Source organism: Mobula birostris, chromosome 9, assembly GCF_030028105.1.
Source record: "Mobula birostris isolate sMobBir1 chromosome 9, sMobBir1.hap1, whole genome shotgun sequence".
Lineage (NCBI taxonomy): Eukaryota > Metazoa > Chordata > Chondrichthyes > Myliobatiformes > Myliobatidae > Mobula > Mobula birostris.
This window is the reverse complement of record NC_092378.1, coordinates 47,713,508-47,727,760: the sequence shown is the minus strand read 5'-3', so window position 1 is coordinate 47,727,760 and position 14,253 is coordinate 47,713,508. Positions and strand designations below refer to the sequence as shown.

Here is a 14,253-nt window from a genome sequence, read left to right as displayed (position 1 = left end):
CATTTAGAGTGAGGGGGTAATTTCAAATGTGATGAGTGGGGCAAGTGTTTTCCACAGAGTGGTGAGTACCTGATGAGCTGCCTGAGGTGATGGTGAAGACAAATAAAATGGGGATGTTGAGGAGGCTTTTAGATAGATACATGAATGTGCAGCAAATGGAAGAATATGAATATTGTATAGGGAGATGGGATTACTTCAGTTCAGAATTTGATTACTAGTTCAATTAGTTTGGTGTTGTGGTGTGGTACTGTAGGGGTAGAGATGGGTAGTGCAAACAGAAGCAGTGTGAGCCTGTAGAAGTCTGTGGAGTAAGGGTGGATGTTCAGGGGTGTAGAGGGTTGGTGGTTAGGTGGACTGCTATAGGAGTTATTGAGATGAGGTTGTGTAGGGGAGGCAATGGGAGTGGTTTTGTGGGAATGTGGGTGGTGCAGTGTTGTAGTGAGAGAATGGAGTAGTCGAAGGGGAGATACTGTCAGGATGGTGTGATGTAATGTAGAGCTAGAGTGGGTTAAATGGGGGTTTGGTGCTGTAGAGTAGAGTTATATGGTTGGATGAGGTAGAGGAAGTGATGGTAGAGACAGACCTTTGACTGGTTTTGAGGTAGAGACAGAAACCAATTACAAATGAAGCAGGGACTCCTAGGCCCAGGAAACAGATGCAGAGATCTCTGCTTTGAGGAGTGGCCTCTGAGTTTTAAAATTCCAGTGAGCTGCAGCAGATCCTCCTCCCTGAATTGGTTGACAAAATTTAACAGAGATCCTCATTAAGGCTGCCCAACTCAACAACTACTGTACCTCCATTCATACTCCACCAAGATCAATGTGAGATTTCCTCAGGTGCTGGGTTTTAATAAATGATTTGATTAAGAGGAGGGAAACATGGAGGTCTATGGAGGAAAAAGCAGAGCTGAAGTTTGAGAGTGATGTTGATAAACATGAAAAGAGAAGAGTACAGAATTCCAAGGAGATGGTAGGGCTGAGGAGGCCTCAGAGATGAGGAGGAGAGAGACCACTTAAGGATTTAAATATGAAGATCTAGTTTTGAAAATGAATGCATACACACAAGGGATTTCACATGCACAGGTATGATGGATAAGACCTGAAGTCAAATACAGTGGTAGAATTTTGGATGAGTGTAACTTTAGTGAATGTGTGATGTGGGAGGGAGCTTAGCAGACCACAACAGCATGAAAATAAAACTTAACAAAATGCATATGATGGAAGTCTGAAAGACATACAGAAAATAAAGGTCAGACAGCATCCACAGAGAAAGAAATAGGGTTAACATTTCTGGTTAGGACTGCTGATGGAGTGTTCAATGGAGACACAAAAGACTATAGATGTAGGAATCTATAACAAGGAACAAAACACTGGGGGAGCTCAGTGACTCAGGAAGAATCTGTGTTGTGAAATGAATCTTCAGTTGCTCTGGAAACAGTGAAGTGCTCAAGTGTGGAAGAAGACTGAGGCTGGTTCTCTGGGAATCAAACACGTTACAAGAGAAACAGGACAAAGCAGAGACTCCCAGTCCCAACGACTGGAAACTTGCCTCAGCGACACACACTGAGAGTTGGAGGTTCACAACCAGCAACATCGACAGATCCTTTCGCTCCTAGATGTTGTCTGCACTGCAGAGTACCTCCAGCAGTTTGTATTCTTGAAGAGGGAGTGTTAAACTTGTAGTTCATTATGAGGCACTGCCACGATCTACTTGTTGAATTCTCAGAGAAGGTCAGGTGTTTCCATGGAAATTGTTTTGCATATATTTACAGCTTACTTTGTTAACTTGAATCTCAGGTCTGGGCTCCCTGTCCATGTGTACGACTATCATCCAGGTAAACACCTCCTCAGACGGCCTGGTGACCTCCCAACCTTTCACCTTCAACATCCACTCTGGTGAGTCTCTAAGTTCTCTGTCATTTTGAGATTCTCTGCACAATGTATAGATTCAATTGGTAATTATTTTATTATTATCACATTTACTGAGATCCAGTAAAAATCTTTTGTTTGCAGTCAGATCACTCCATACATAGGTACACTGGAGTTGTACAATGCCAGGGAAATAAAAGCACAATGCGGAATATAGTGTTACAGTTACAGAGACAGTGCAGTGAGGGCCGATAAATTAAATACAAGGACCATGATAAGGTAGATGGTGAGATCAAGAGTTCATTTTTATTGTACAAGAGGTCCATTCAACTCTAATAATGATAGAATAGAAACTGTGTTCAGGTCATCTGTTGTGGGTTTTTAAGCTTCTGTATCTTCTGTCCAGGGGGAGGGGGTAGAAGAGAGAATGACAGAGTTGGAGGGGGCCTTGATTGCGTTGGCAGTTTTCCTGAGGCAGAGGGAAATATAGATAGAGTGGATGAGGAGAGGATGGTGTTTTTTTGATGGAGTATGTTCACAACTCTCTCAACTTCTTGTGGTCTTTAGCAAAGCAGTTCTCATAACAATCTGTGATGCATTTGGAGAGCTGTGCTCCATCAAATTCAAACTGACATTTGTAGGCAACTTGGTTGAGAACAGAACTGGGCAGAGAAGATGTTAAAACGTGAGGTAGTTTTGCTCCCTCTGTTTCTCTATCTTTCTATATACCTTGCACCCTCTCTTGCTCCATCTCTCTATATATCTCACATTCTACCACTCCCTCTATCCCTCCATATAGCTTACACCATATTTCTCCCTCTATCCCTCTATCTCTCACAATCTTAATTGCTATCTCTGACATTCTCTCGGTCTTTCAGCCTCTCTTATTCTGCCGCTCAGTCTTTCATTTCCCCCATAATGTAGTCTTTGACCGCAAGTATAAAACAGCTGTGAAGACTGGAATGATGGGTTCGAGGGAGGCACTTGTGACCAGTGAGTAATTTTGAGTATATTTCTATCCACCTAAGCTGCCTAGTAGTAAACTAACCAGCCAGTGAATTGAAATGGATTTTGATTTGATCTCACCATCTTCCTGCCAGGGTTAAATTAATTTGAACATTTAGAGTTTTACAAGTGTGAAAATTGAGCCTGTAATCTTAATTCACAAGAGCCTAAGGGTTTAAAACATTCTCCATTGTTTTAGCAGAACATCAATATAAACATACAATATAAATTAAAACTGAGCATAACACACGCCTGCTTTTCAGATGTGGATGGATGTCTGTCGGACAAGGGCGGCTGCTCCCAGCTCTGTGTGAACACAATGGGCAGTTACCACTGTGACTGTCACCCAGGGTACACCCTGAGACCTGGAAACAGAACATCATGCACAGGTTTGACCTTTTACATTTTATCCTTGAAGAACTCACTCCAACTACTTTGTTAAAAGCATGATTTGTGGTCTCCCTTAAACCCATCATTCCAATCTATTTTCAATGTTAGTTTGCAGGCTGAGTTAACATTCCTTTCTAGAATACTGAAATATAAAAGCAAGAATGAATTGCTAAGGCTTTATATGACATTAATCAGAACAAATTTGGGGTAATGTGAGCAGTTTTGGGCCCCAGATCTAAGAAAAGTTGTGTTAGCATTGGAGAGGGTCTGGAGGAGGTTTATGAGAATAATGCTGGGAATGAAAAGATTAACATAAGAGGACATTTCATGGCTCTGGGCCTGTACTTACTGTTGAAAAGCCAAAATAGAGTGGACACGAATAAGTTGTTTCCATCACTGGGAGACCCTAAGACCAGAAAACAAAGCCTCAGAATACAACAAATACTCTTTAGAACAGAAATGAGGAGGAGTTTCTTTAGCCAGATGGAGGTGAATCTGTGGAATTCATTGCCACAGACAGCTGTGGAAGCCAAGTCATTGTGTGTATTTAAAGCAGAGGTTGATAGGTACTAATAAGGACATGAAATGTTATGGGGAAAAGACAGGAGAATGGGGTTGAGTGGTAAAATAAATCAGCTAAGCTCAAATGGCAGAATCTGTGCCTATGTCTTATAGTCTGATAGTCATAACATGCCCCTGCTTTTCAGATGTCAATGAATGTCTGCAGGACAATGGCGGCTGCTCCCAGCTCTGTGTGAACACGGTGGGCAGTTACCACTGTGACTGTCACCCAGGGTACACCCTGAGACCCGGAAACAGAACATCATGCACAGGTTTGACCTTCTGCATTTTATTCTTGAAGAACCCAAACCAAATATTACCATTTTTTAAAAGCAAGACTTGTGGTTCTGCAACGTAATCATGTAGCAATGGAAAATCAAGCATTTTCATAGCTATGGAGACAATAGTGAATTCTTTCCTTTCTTCAAAACTGCAGATGTGGATGAGTGTCAGAGTGAGGGCCACAACTGTCACAGCTCGGCCTTCTGTTCCAACACCCCCGGCTCTTTCCAGTGTGTGTGTGGGGCTGGGTACACTGGGGATGGACAGACTTGTACAGGTAAGTGACACTGAAGATTCAATGCCAATTCAATGCCTTTCATGGAAGGATTCTATATGGTCAGGAATCTCTGAAGTATGTTGTATCGTTAGGTGTAATACACACGTCCACACATCCTTGAAGTTAGGACAGGACAACAGGATGGTTAAACAGGATGTGTTCTGTTATTATTTGAAACATCAAGTATACAACTATGGAAGTAATGCTCAAACTAAATCCAGCACTGGTTAGACCACAGTCTGTGTACTTTAGAGAGTTCTAGTCACCACATTCCATGACAGGTGTGATTACACTGCAGAGAAGGCAGCAGGTTAACCAGAATGTTTCCAGGACTGTAAAACATGTGGCTGTGAGGAAGAATTGAAGTTCAAGTTGTTCTATTTGGGACAGAGAAAGCTGAGAAAAGTCAATTGAGGAGTAGGGGTAAATAAAAGGGACCCATTTCATAGAACGTGGAACATAAAACAGTTAAACACAATACAGGTCCATTGGTCCATGGCAATGTGCTGGCCTTTTAACCTACACCAAGATCAATATAATTCTTCTTTCCATATAGCCCTCCATTTTTCTATCATCCCCATTGCTTAAGAGTCTTTTAAATGTCCTTAATGTATCTGACTTTTCCACAACCCCCAGCAATGCATTTTGTGCACTTTCACTGTCTGTGTTAAAAACATATTTCAAACATCATCCCTATACATTCCTCTCATATTAACCTTTTCTGCGCTGAGAAAAAGTCACTGGCTGTCCACTCTAGCTATGTCTCTTATTATCAAACACACTTTTATCAAGTCACTGCTTATTCTCTGCCTCACGCCCTAGTTTGTCCAACCTTTCCTCATAAAGCAGGCTCTCTAATCCAGACAGCATCCTGCTAAATCTCCTCTGAACCTTCACTAAGTTTCCATATCCTTCCTATAATGAAACAAACAGAATGAAACACAAAACTCCAAGTGTGATCTAACCAGAATTTTATTGAGCATTACCTCTCAGCTCTTAAACTCAGTTCCCTGACTACCAAAGACCAACCTACAGTATGTTTTCTTAACCACCCTGTTGGCTTGCATCACAACTTTCAGGGATCTATGGACTTGGACCCCAAGATCCTTCTGTCCCTCCACAATGCTAAGAACCCTGCCATTAATATTGTACTCTGCCTTCAAGTTTGACCTTTCAAATTATATCACTTTACACTTTTCTGGATTGAACTCCATCTGCCACTTCTCAGCCTAACTCTGCATCCTGTCAATGTCCCATTGTAACCATGGCAACATACTACACTGCCCACAACAGTACCACACTTTGTGTTGTCTGCAAATTTACTAACCCACCTTTCCACTTCCTCATCTAAGTGATTTATGAAAATGACAAAGAGTGGGAAATCCAGAACAGATCCCTGTGGAATACCACTCGTTATGGACCTCATCCTTTTGTTGGCAAACCAAATCTGAATTTATGCAACACACACAAAATGCTGGAGGAACTCAGCAGGCAAAGCAGCATCCATGGAAAGGAATACAGTCGACATTTCGGGCTGAGCCCATTCCTCAGGACTGGAGAGTTCCAGTGTGATGCTTGGATTTCCAGCATGTGCAGATTTTCTTTTGTTTGCGAATTCATGCACTAAGTTTCCATTAATCTTCTGCCTCTTGACTTTCAGAATGGGGAACCTGACAAATATTTCCCTAAACTCCATGTGCATCACATCTACTGCTCTACCTTCATCAATTTGTTTTGTCACTTCCTTGAAGAATTCAGTCAGCCTTGTAAGGCCTGAACTATCTTGCTGACTACCCCTAATCAGCATGTTTCTCCAAATGCTCGTAAATCCTGTCTCCAAGAGTTCTCTCCAAACCCTGCAAACCACTGATGTAAGACTCCCAAGATTATTCCCATCAGCTTTCTTGAACAAATGTATAACATTTACTGTCCTCCAATCTTCCGTTAGTAAGACAGCGATGCAGCAATCTCTTCCCGTCGTAACATGGGGGATATCCCTCCTGGCCCTGGGAACTCATCTATCCTAATGTTATTCAAACATCTTCCACTTCTCTTCCTACCCAGCCATCAAAGTAATTGACCCATATATTGGTGTCAAGATAATAGAGGCTTATTCTGTGAATAGTGTGAGGAGATAGGCAGCTAGAGACTCCTGCAATGACTACAGAGGTTCTTTTGTGAGGAAACAAGCTGACTCAGGCTCTTTCACATGCAATATTTGTACATTGTGGTGAGAAGTTGATTGTTCAAGAAGCAGGTGACCTTCCAGTGACCTCTCTCTTTCTTCCCAACTCCAGATGTGGATGAGTGCCAGACTGGAAGTCACAACTGTCACAGTTCGGCCTCCTGTTCCAACAGCCCCGGTTCTTTCCAGTGTGTGTGTGGGGCTGGGTACACTGGGGATGGAAGAACTTGTACAGGTAACTGGTACTGAATTTTTCACTGTGGAAATCTCTCAGTTAACTTATTTGTTTGATACCATCCCTCCATGAAATGATGATTTATCCCATTGGGACCAGGGACTTATTTATCCAAATGATTTTCAAAATTTACAGCACATCCTCTTTCTTAATTTTGATATGTTCCAGCATACTAGACTGTTCTGCACGAAGCTCACATTTGTCAAGGCTCCTGCCACTGGTGAAACTGAAGCAGTGGACTCATTAAGTACCTCCCCTACCTCCTCTGACTCCAGACACGCGTTTCCTCTTTTATCTCTGATCACTCCTATGCTCACTCTAGTCATCCTCCTTCAAGTACATGCAGAATGCCCCGCTTTTTTTTCTTAATCCTATTCACCAAGGCTTTCTCATGTCTCGTTTTAGCTCTCATGTCTCCTTTTAGCTCTCTTAAGTGCCTTATCTCCTAGCATCTTTAAAACTCTCAAGCTGTCTGTCTGATCTTTTCGTCCTAAACATTAAGTATGCTTCCTTTCTCCTTTTGACTAAATGTTCCACTTCTCTTGTCAACCACTGTCCCTTCACCTTACCATCCTTTCACTACCTGAATGGGACAAACCTACCCAGAACACAATGCAAGTACTCCCTAAACAACCTGCACTTTTCCATTACACATTTCCCTGAGAACATCTGTTCCCAATTTTCTCTCCTATGTTCTTGCCTAATAGCATCATAATTAGCCCTTCCCCCCACCCTTCTGCTCTTGTCATTATCCAAGACTATGGTAAATCTCAGGGAGGATGAAAGGTGACTTGATAATAGGTTAGAAGATGATAAGAGGCATAGATGGAGTAGATTGCCAAAGACTTTTTCCCAGGGTGGAAATGGCTAATATGAGTGGGGCAAATTTTTTAAATGAGAATTGAGGAAAGTGTAGAGGGTATCAGAGGTAAGTCTTATACAGAGAGTGGTAGATGGTGGTGGTGAAGGCAGATACATTATGGACATTTAAGAAACTCTTAATTAGGCACTTGGATGAAATAAAAATGGAAGGTAATGTAAGAGGGAAGGCCTAGATTGGTCTTAGAGTTACCTAAAAGTTCAGCACAACATCATGGGCTAAAGGGCCTGTACTGCGCTGTAAAGATCTATGTTCTATAAATTATGGTCACTGTCTCAAATATCCACTGAGAGATCTGCAGTATAACCTGACAAGGTTCTTGTGTAGTGCTAATCCTCCTCTCATTTCCCTTTGAGGTGGATTCAGTACAAAGAGTCAATGAGTCTAGGTAATTGGTAAAAGGATTAGAGGGAAAGTGAAGCAAAGTTTTTTTTATATATCAGAGACTGGTGGGAGTCTTGAATTCTCCAAGGGACTAGATGGTGCTCTCCTGCTCCCTGTCCCAATTTTCCCCCTTTCTCCCCTCTTGCCCCTTTCCACTTTCCACACCCTTTCCCCCACTTCTCCCTTTTTCCACCTTCCCTCTTCTCCCTCTTCCCCTAACCTCTTTCCCCCTCCCCTTCCCTTTCCCCCTCCCCTTCCCTTTCCCCCTCCCCTTCCCTTTCCCCCTCCCCTTCCCTTTCCCCCTTTACCCCTTCTCCCTCCCCCTTCTCCGCTTCCCCTTCCCCTCCTTTCCCCTCTTCCCCTTCCCTTCTACCCCTTATCCCTTACCCCACTCCCCACCTCCCCTCTTTCCCCCTTCCCCACCTCCCCTCTTTCCCCCTTCCCCTTGCCCCTCTTCCCCTTACTCCCTATTCCCCACCTTCTATCCCCACTTTCTCCCCAGATCTCCTTTCAGTCTCCATCACAATCCCGCTTGCACCCCTGTCTCCCTTCCTCTACCCCTTCTTTCCCTTCTTCCCACCTCCAATTCTCCACTCTCTCCCCATGTTCACCCTCCTTCCTATCTCTGTATCATGCCCCCCTCTTGTTACCTATCTTGTCCTATCACTTCCTCCATTCCTCACCCCCACTCTACAGCCTCCTTCCCCATGCCCCTTTCTTCTATAACATCTCTCTCTCATTCTCTCTCTCTCTCACACATTCTCTCTCTCTCCCCCTCCCTCTCCCCCTCTCTCCCCTCCCCCTCTCCCCCCCTCTCTCCCCCTCCCCCTCCCCCTCCCCCTCCCCCTCCCCCTCTCCCCCTCCCCCTCTCCCCCTCCCCCTCTCCCCCTCCCCCTCTCCCCCTCCCCCTCTCCCCCTCCCCCTCCCCCTCCCCTCCCCCTCCCCTCCCCCTCCCCTCCCCCTCCCCCTCCCCCTCTCCCCCTCCCCTCTCCCCCTCCCCTCTCCCCCTCCCCTCTCCCCCTCCCCCTCTCCCCCTCCCTCTCCCTCTCTCATATCACCAACCAGTTCTTTGATTGAAATGGCATCCAAGCTTACAACAACCTCGACTTTTTCGTTTTAAAACATGGAAACTGCAACTATAATCTGAAACATTATAATGAAAGCATTAATTTATTGTAACATCAATGTCATTTCCTGAAAATAAAATTGAGTGTAAGACAGCACTGTTTTTCAGATGTGGATGAATGTCTGCAGGACAATGGCGGCTGCTCCCAGCTCTGTGTGAACACGATGGGCAGTTACCACTGTGACTGTCACCCAGGGTACACCCTGAGACCCGGAAACAGAACATCATGCACAGGTTCGACCTTTTACATTTATCCTTGAAGAACCCAAACCAAATATTTTCCTTCTTTAAAAGCAAAACTTGAGATTCTACAATGAACTGTTGCAATGACTGAACTGATTGAGATGTGAAAAAATGGGAACTAGATGAGATTATTCAGCCCTAAGAATCTGTTCCATCAGTCAATGTGATCCTCTACATCACTGCCGTAAACCGCTGTCTCCCCCATATCCCATGATGGCATTTGTGTTTCAAAATCTCACCATCTCTTTCTTAACTATAACCTCAACATCGGTCAGAAGATTCCATCCTCTGACTGGAGAAATTTCACTTCATCTCATTCCTGAATGTTGTTCCCATATCCTGATACTGTGACCCCTGGTTCTGGGCATGCCCACTACGGGAAACCTCTGCTTTAGCTTGGCAGAAGTATGTAGTTTTGATGAAGTGAGATTGCTACTGTAGAAATAGAAAGATTACATACTATGATGTTCGTCCGTTTAAACATTTGGACCCCGTTACACATCTGAGCTGTTGGAATGACTCTACAGGACACACTGTAGACTAGTCACACAGACAGTCATTATAACCAGGTCCACACTCCTCTTCCACCTTCCCTCCATCTCTGGTGGTTTACTTATCTACTCTTTTCAGATGTCGATGAGTGTGCGGATCCTGCGCTGAATCAGTGTGACAGCAATGCTCAGTGTCTGAACTCGATGGGGTCCTACCACTGTGAGTGCAAATCCTATTACAGAGGGAATGGGACACACTGTGAAGGTGAGTAACAAAATAACAACCTCAGCCTCCTTGCCCATGATATATCAGATGTCACTCACGACGATTGATTAGGGCAGCAAAAAGAACCTTGAAAAAATCCAATTTGTTCAGTGATTCGTGTGGTCTTTCTTTGGTTTCAGGTTGCTTTTGCCCACCAGAAATTATCCCGGGAACTGTGGATCTGCAGGCTCTTTCAAGGAATCCCTGTCCCTGTGCATCTGGTTTCATTGTGTCCATTAATTTCCCCAGCTACTACCAGCATAGTGCCGACATGTACTGGTTCTTCAACTTGGTCCAGGTGTCTAACTCCACTCACCTGTACACAGGTAACACTCTGTTTCCAAAGATAAAGCAACAGTCATGACAGTTGCACCATCCAATGACCAGAAATCAGATGATGGGAAGGAAAGAAAGAGCTAGCTCCACAATCCAGATTGGGATTGACCACATTCCAAGAGTCTTATTTACATGTTCAGAACTCGTTTATCTATTTCATGACTTTGCCTTTGCTCATGTGATGTCAGTCATTGCAATCAGTCACTATGTGGTTGCTGCAGTGCACACAGATGTCGAGGCTATGGAAAACATTTTTCTATTCCCTTGTTTCACTTATTTGTGTGAGCAAACATAATAGTCACTGTGAGAAGAAAATCAAACCTTGTTATTCCTCACAGGAATGTCTATTGAATTTGCTTTTAAATCCTTCAGGGCAGATCATTCAGGAAACATAACAAGATTGAGACGTGGACAGCACGTTTCTGAGAGTTTGCTCTAATCCAGCTGGTTTACCAGTTGTGGAATCATTAATAGGTACATGGGACTTCATGGATGTATGTCAAATTGTCCCACATTCAGGAAATAGTGCAGCTCCTCTCAGTGTCCTGTCACAGAGGGATCCAACTGGTTACATTTAGAAATTATAGACATCCCACTGACTGACAACGTGCTGTGATGTGATTTTGTAAACTTTGAGTCTCTCTTCACTTTTGTGTGATGCCAGAGGAAAAAAGGATCCTAGCTTTAAGTTGCAAAATTGTTTTCATGAAAGGGTTGATGTTTAAGGAGTGTTTGTTGACTCTGGGTCTGTACTCACTGGAGTGTAGAGGTATTACGGGGATCTTATTGAAGCCTATCCAATATTGAAAGGCCTTGATAAAGTGAACGTGAAGAGAATGCTTCCTACAATGGTGGAGTCGATGATCAGAGGGCAGCGCCTCAGAGTTTAAGGGTATCACTTTAGAACAGAGATGAGGAGGAATTTCTTCAGTTAGAGGGTGATAAATTTGTGGAATTGGGTACTTTTAAAACACATTTGATAGGTTCTTGATTCGTAAGGGTGTTGAAGGTTATGAGCAGAAGGCAGGAGAGTAAGATTTTGGGGGGATAAAAATCCGTTATGATAGAACAGCATAGCAGACTTGATGGGCCAAATGGTCTAATTCTGAGCCTATGTCTTATGAGCCTATGGACAAGCTGCTGGGTGAGCTCAACAGGTCAAGAAGCATCTGTGGAGGAAAATAGACATTTAGCATTTTGGGTCATAATCTGTCACCTGGGTAAAAATTGGAGAGGACAGGTAGCCAGCATGAATAGGTGTGGAGGCAGGAGGAGCAAGGGCTGGAAAGTGATAGGTGGATCTGGTGAAGGTCACTTGTCAGAAGTGGTCTGATGAGAGAGGGAATAGGCTGGCATAAGTGGTGTCTGCACTGTAGCATAGTTCATCTTTTTTTTGTAGTTCCTTCCAAGATGTAACCAATGTGATTGAAAGACTGAATTAACCAGGATATTGCAACGACTTGGGGACCTGATTTATAGGAAAAAGCTGAGTAGATTAAGATTTTATTCCCTGGAGCACAGGAGAATGAGAGGAGATTTCAGAGATATACAAAGTTATGAGAGATATAGATAAGGTAAATGCAAGCGGGCCTAGCAAGCTTTTTCCCCTGAGTTTGGTTGAGACTAGAACTTGAGGTCATAGGTTAAGGATGAAATATTATGAGGAACCTAAGGAAGAACTTCTTTACTCAGAGTGCTTGAGAGTTTGGAATGAGCTGCTAGAGGAACTGGTGGATGTGGGTTTGATTTCAATAGTTAAGAGAAGCATAGATGGGAGACATATGGAGGGCTGTAATCCCGGTGTCGGTCAATAGAACCAAGCAAATAACAGTATAGATGGGCCAATAGGCCTGTCTCTGTGCTGTGGTGCTCTATGACTCTATAAGGAGTTTTACATTACCTTGCTAATAATGCCGTACAATCTGAGAAGTTGTTCCAGTTGTAATTTAGGAAGCAAGACACTCCAAAGGCACACAGGCAGAAACCACAAACAGTGCAGTGATAGTGGCCAGTCTGATTGCTGGGAGGTAATTACAGCTGAAGTCTCTGGGAGATCTCCTCAGTTCATAGTTGGAAAATAGCTGAGATACAAGATAGGACTTGATTCGATATCCATCAGGGAAGCGGACCATTCATCCTTCAGTCCCCCACCAATTTATTGACAATTCAGTACCTCATCAGTACTGCATGAAGTTCCAGCCCTGGAAATATTCTCAAGACTCCGAAGGAGAACGTGGATCCAGATCATTTTCATTCAGAGGGTAGAATGCACAATATGAGACGGGTGCTCTCCTACATCCAAATGCATACGATAGAACTGAGCATGCCTGAAGCTGTATGTGGACTGCTGAGAAATGGTGCCTCAACTAACTAGGGCATGTGTTTTACCTTCAGGGATCCGATTCAGGGTGGACTTGTTGACTGTGACATCCCAGGAAGATCACATCTCCTTTGGCTGTGGAATGAATCCTGATCAAGACGTGCGATTCTCTTTGACTGAGGAAGACTTAAACATCGGAACATTTCGTGTCTCCAATTGCACTAACGTGTGGGTCCATTTCCATTCTGGTCCACACACACCAAGCACAAAGTTCAACATTTATTATGAAATGGGTGAGTTCTGCCTCAGTTTTCTCTCACTTCTTCTTATCACATTGTCATCAAAGCCTCACGATTGTGGACCACAGCTTCTCCATGTTAAACAAAATCCTTCACTCCCAGTACTGCTCCAATATTTTCTGCAGTTTCCGAAGACCTTCCTCAAATTTGATATCCAGAACTGGATACATTAACCAGAGATTTACAAAAACTTAAATTGATATCCTGCTTTTTGTAGTTATTTCCATGTTAATTTAGTCTCTAGCAAGTTCTTTTTCACATTATTAAATTTCTTAAACACCTTCAAAGATCTCTATATGCAGAATCTGAGGTATCTTTACCCGTATTCTCTTTAAACTGTTACTATTTAATTTATTTTCCTTTAGTTCACACCTCCCTGTATACATTTTTGTGCCTTGTGTTTGTCCATTTCAGCTCTATACCTTCCTAAAGTCCATCACTGTGCTCTTCATTATTCACCAAGTCTTGTGTTACCTTCACACCTAAATTTGTACAATCTTCATCTGGGTCATTACTGTAAAATAAAAGATGAATGTTTACTTTCTCAACCACGGAAATCCCTCGTCTGAACCATCTCTGAGAAATCAAACAATCATCATTTCTTTCTATAGCTTTTCCTTACCCTTTAATTCTGGTTTTGAGAACAGTCCATCTTGCCACACTTTATTCAATAGCTTCTGAAAGTTTAAACTGTGTTACACTGATCAGGAAAAATTACAAATCTGCCATCTGATGATTGGACATTCTACTAATTTAATTAATTTATTTGGGTACTGTTTCACCAAAGGATTTTGTACCTCTCCATTTCAAATTCAAAGTTGTGGTATTTTTGAGGCATTTGTTGAAAAAGTATGTACTCGACAATATTTTATTAGTAATGGTATCTTTCTCAGGCACATTTTTGCCTCTTTCAACATTGCTTATGTAACCAGGTGCACTGTATTTTTGTGGTTTGTTTCAAGGAGACAGCAAAGTCTTGCTGGGCCTCATGGTGGGTCATATCAACATGGGCCTTAACATTACAATGCAAAATGCCCACCCACTCATTGTTGGTGAGGAAGATCACAATCCTCACCACCATTATTCCATCACTATTTAAGATGCAT

At 43.0% G+C, this 14,253-nt stretch overlaps 1 protein-coding gene across 4 annotated transcripts in view; it reads left to right on the top strand.

Annotated features, from left to right (window-relative positions):
• The first annotated feature begins 1,497 nt into the window (after window positions 1–1,497).
• The window catches only part of LOC140202740 (uncharacterized), a 201,366-nt gene continuing 188,610 nt past the window's right edge, over window positions 1,498–14,253 (top strand). For all 4 annotated transcript variants that reach the window (XM_072268004.1, XM_072268003.1, XM_072268002.1 and 1 more), the window contains exons 1-9: window positions 1,498–1,895; window positions 3,137–3,262; window positions 3,971–4,096; window positions 4,261–4,383; window positions 6,681–6,803; window positions 9,302–9,427; window positions 10,067–10,192; window positions 10,333–10,518; window positions 12,923–13,141. In XM_072268004.1, the coding sequence (XP_072124105.1) occupies window positions 1,814–1,895; window positions 3,137–3,262; window positions 3,971–4,096; window positions 4,261–4,383; window positions 6,681–6,803; window positions 9,302–9,427; window positions 10,067–10,192; window positions 10,333–10,518; window positions 12,923–13,141 (1,237 nt within the window). In that variant the 5' untranslated portion in view covers window positions 1,498–1,813. The remainder of the gene's footprint in view (window positions 1,896–3,136; window positions 3,263–3,970; window positions 4,097–4,260; window positions 4,384–6,680; window positions 6,804–9,301; window positions 9,428–10,066; window positions 10,193–10,332; window positions 10,519–12,922; window positions 13,142–14,253) is intronic.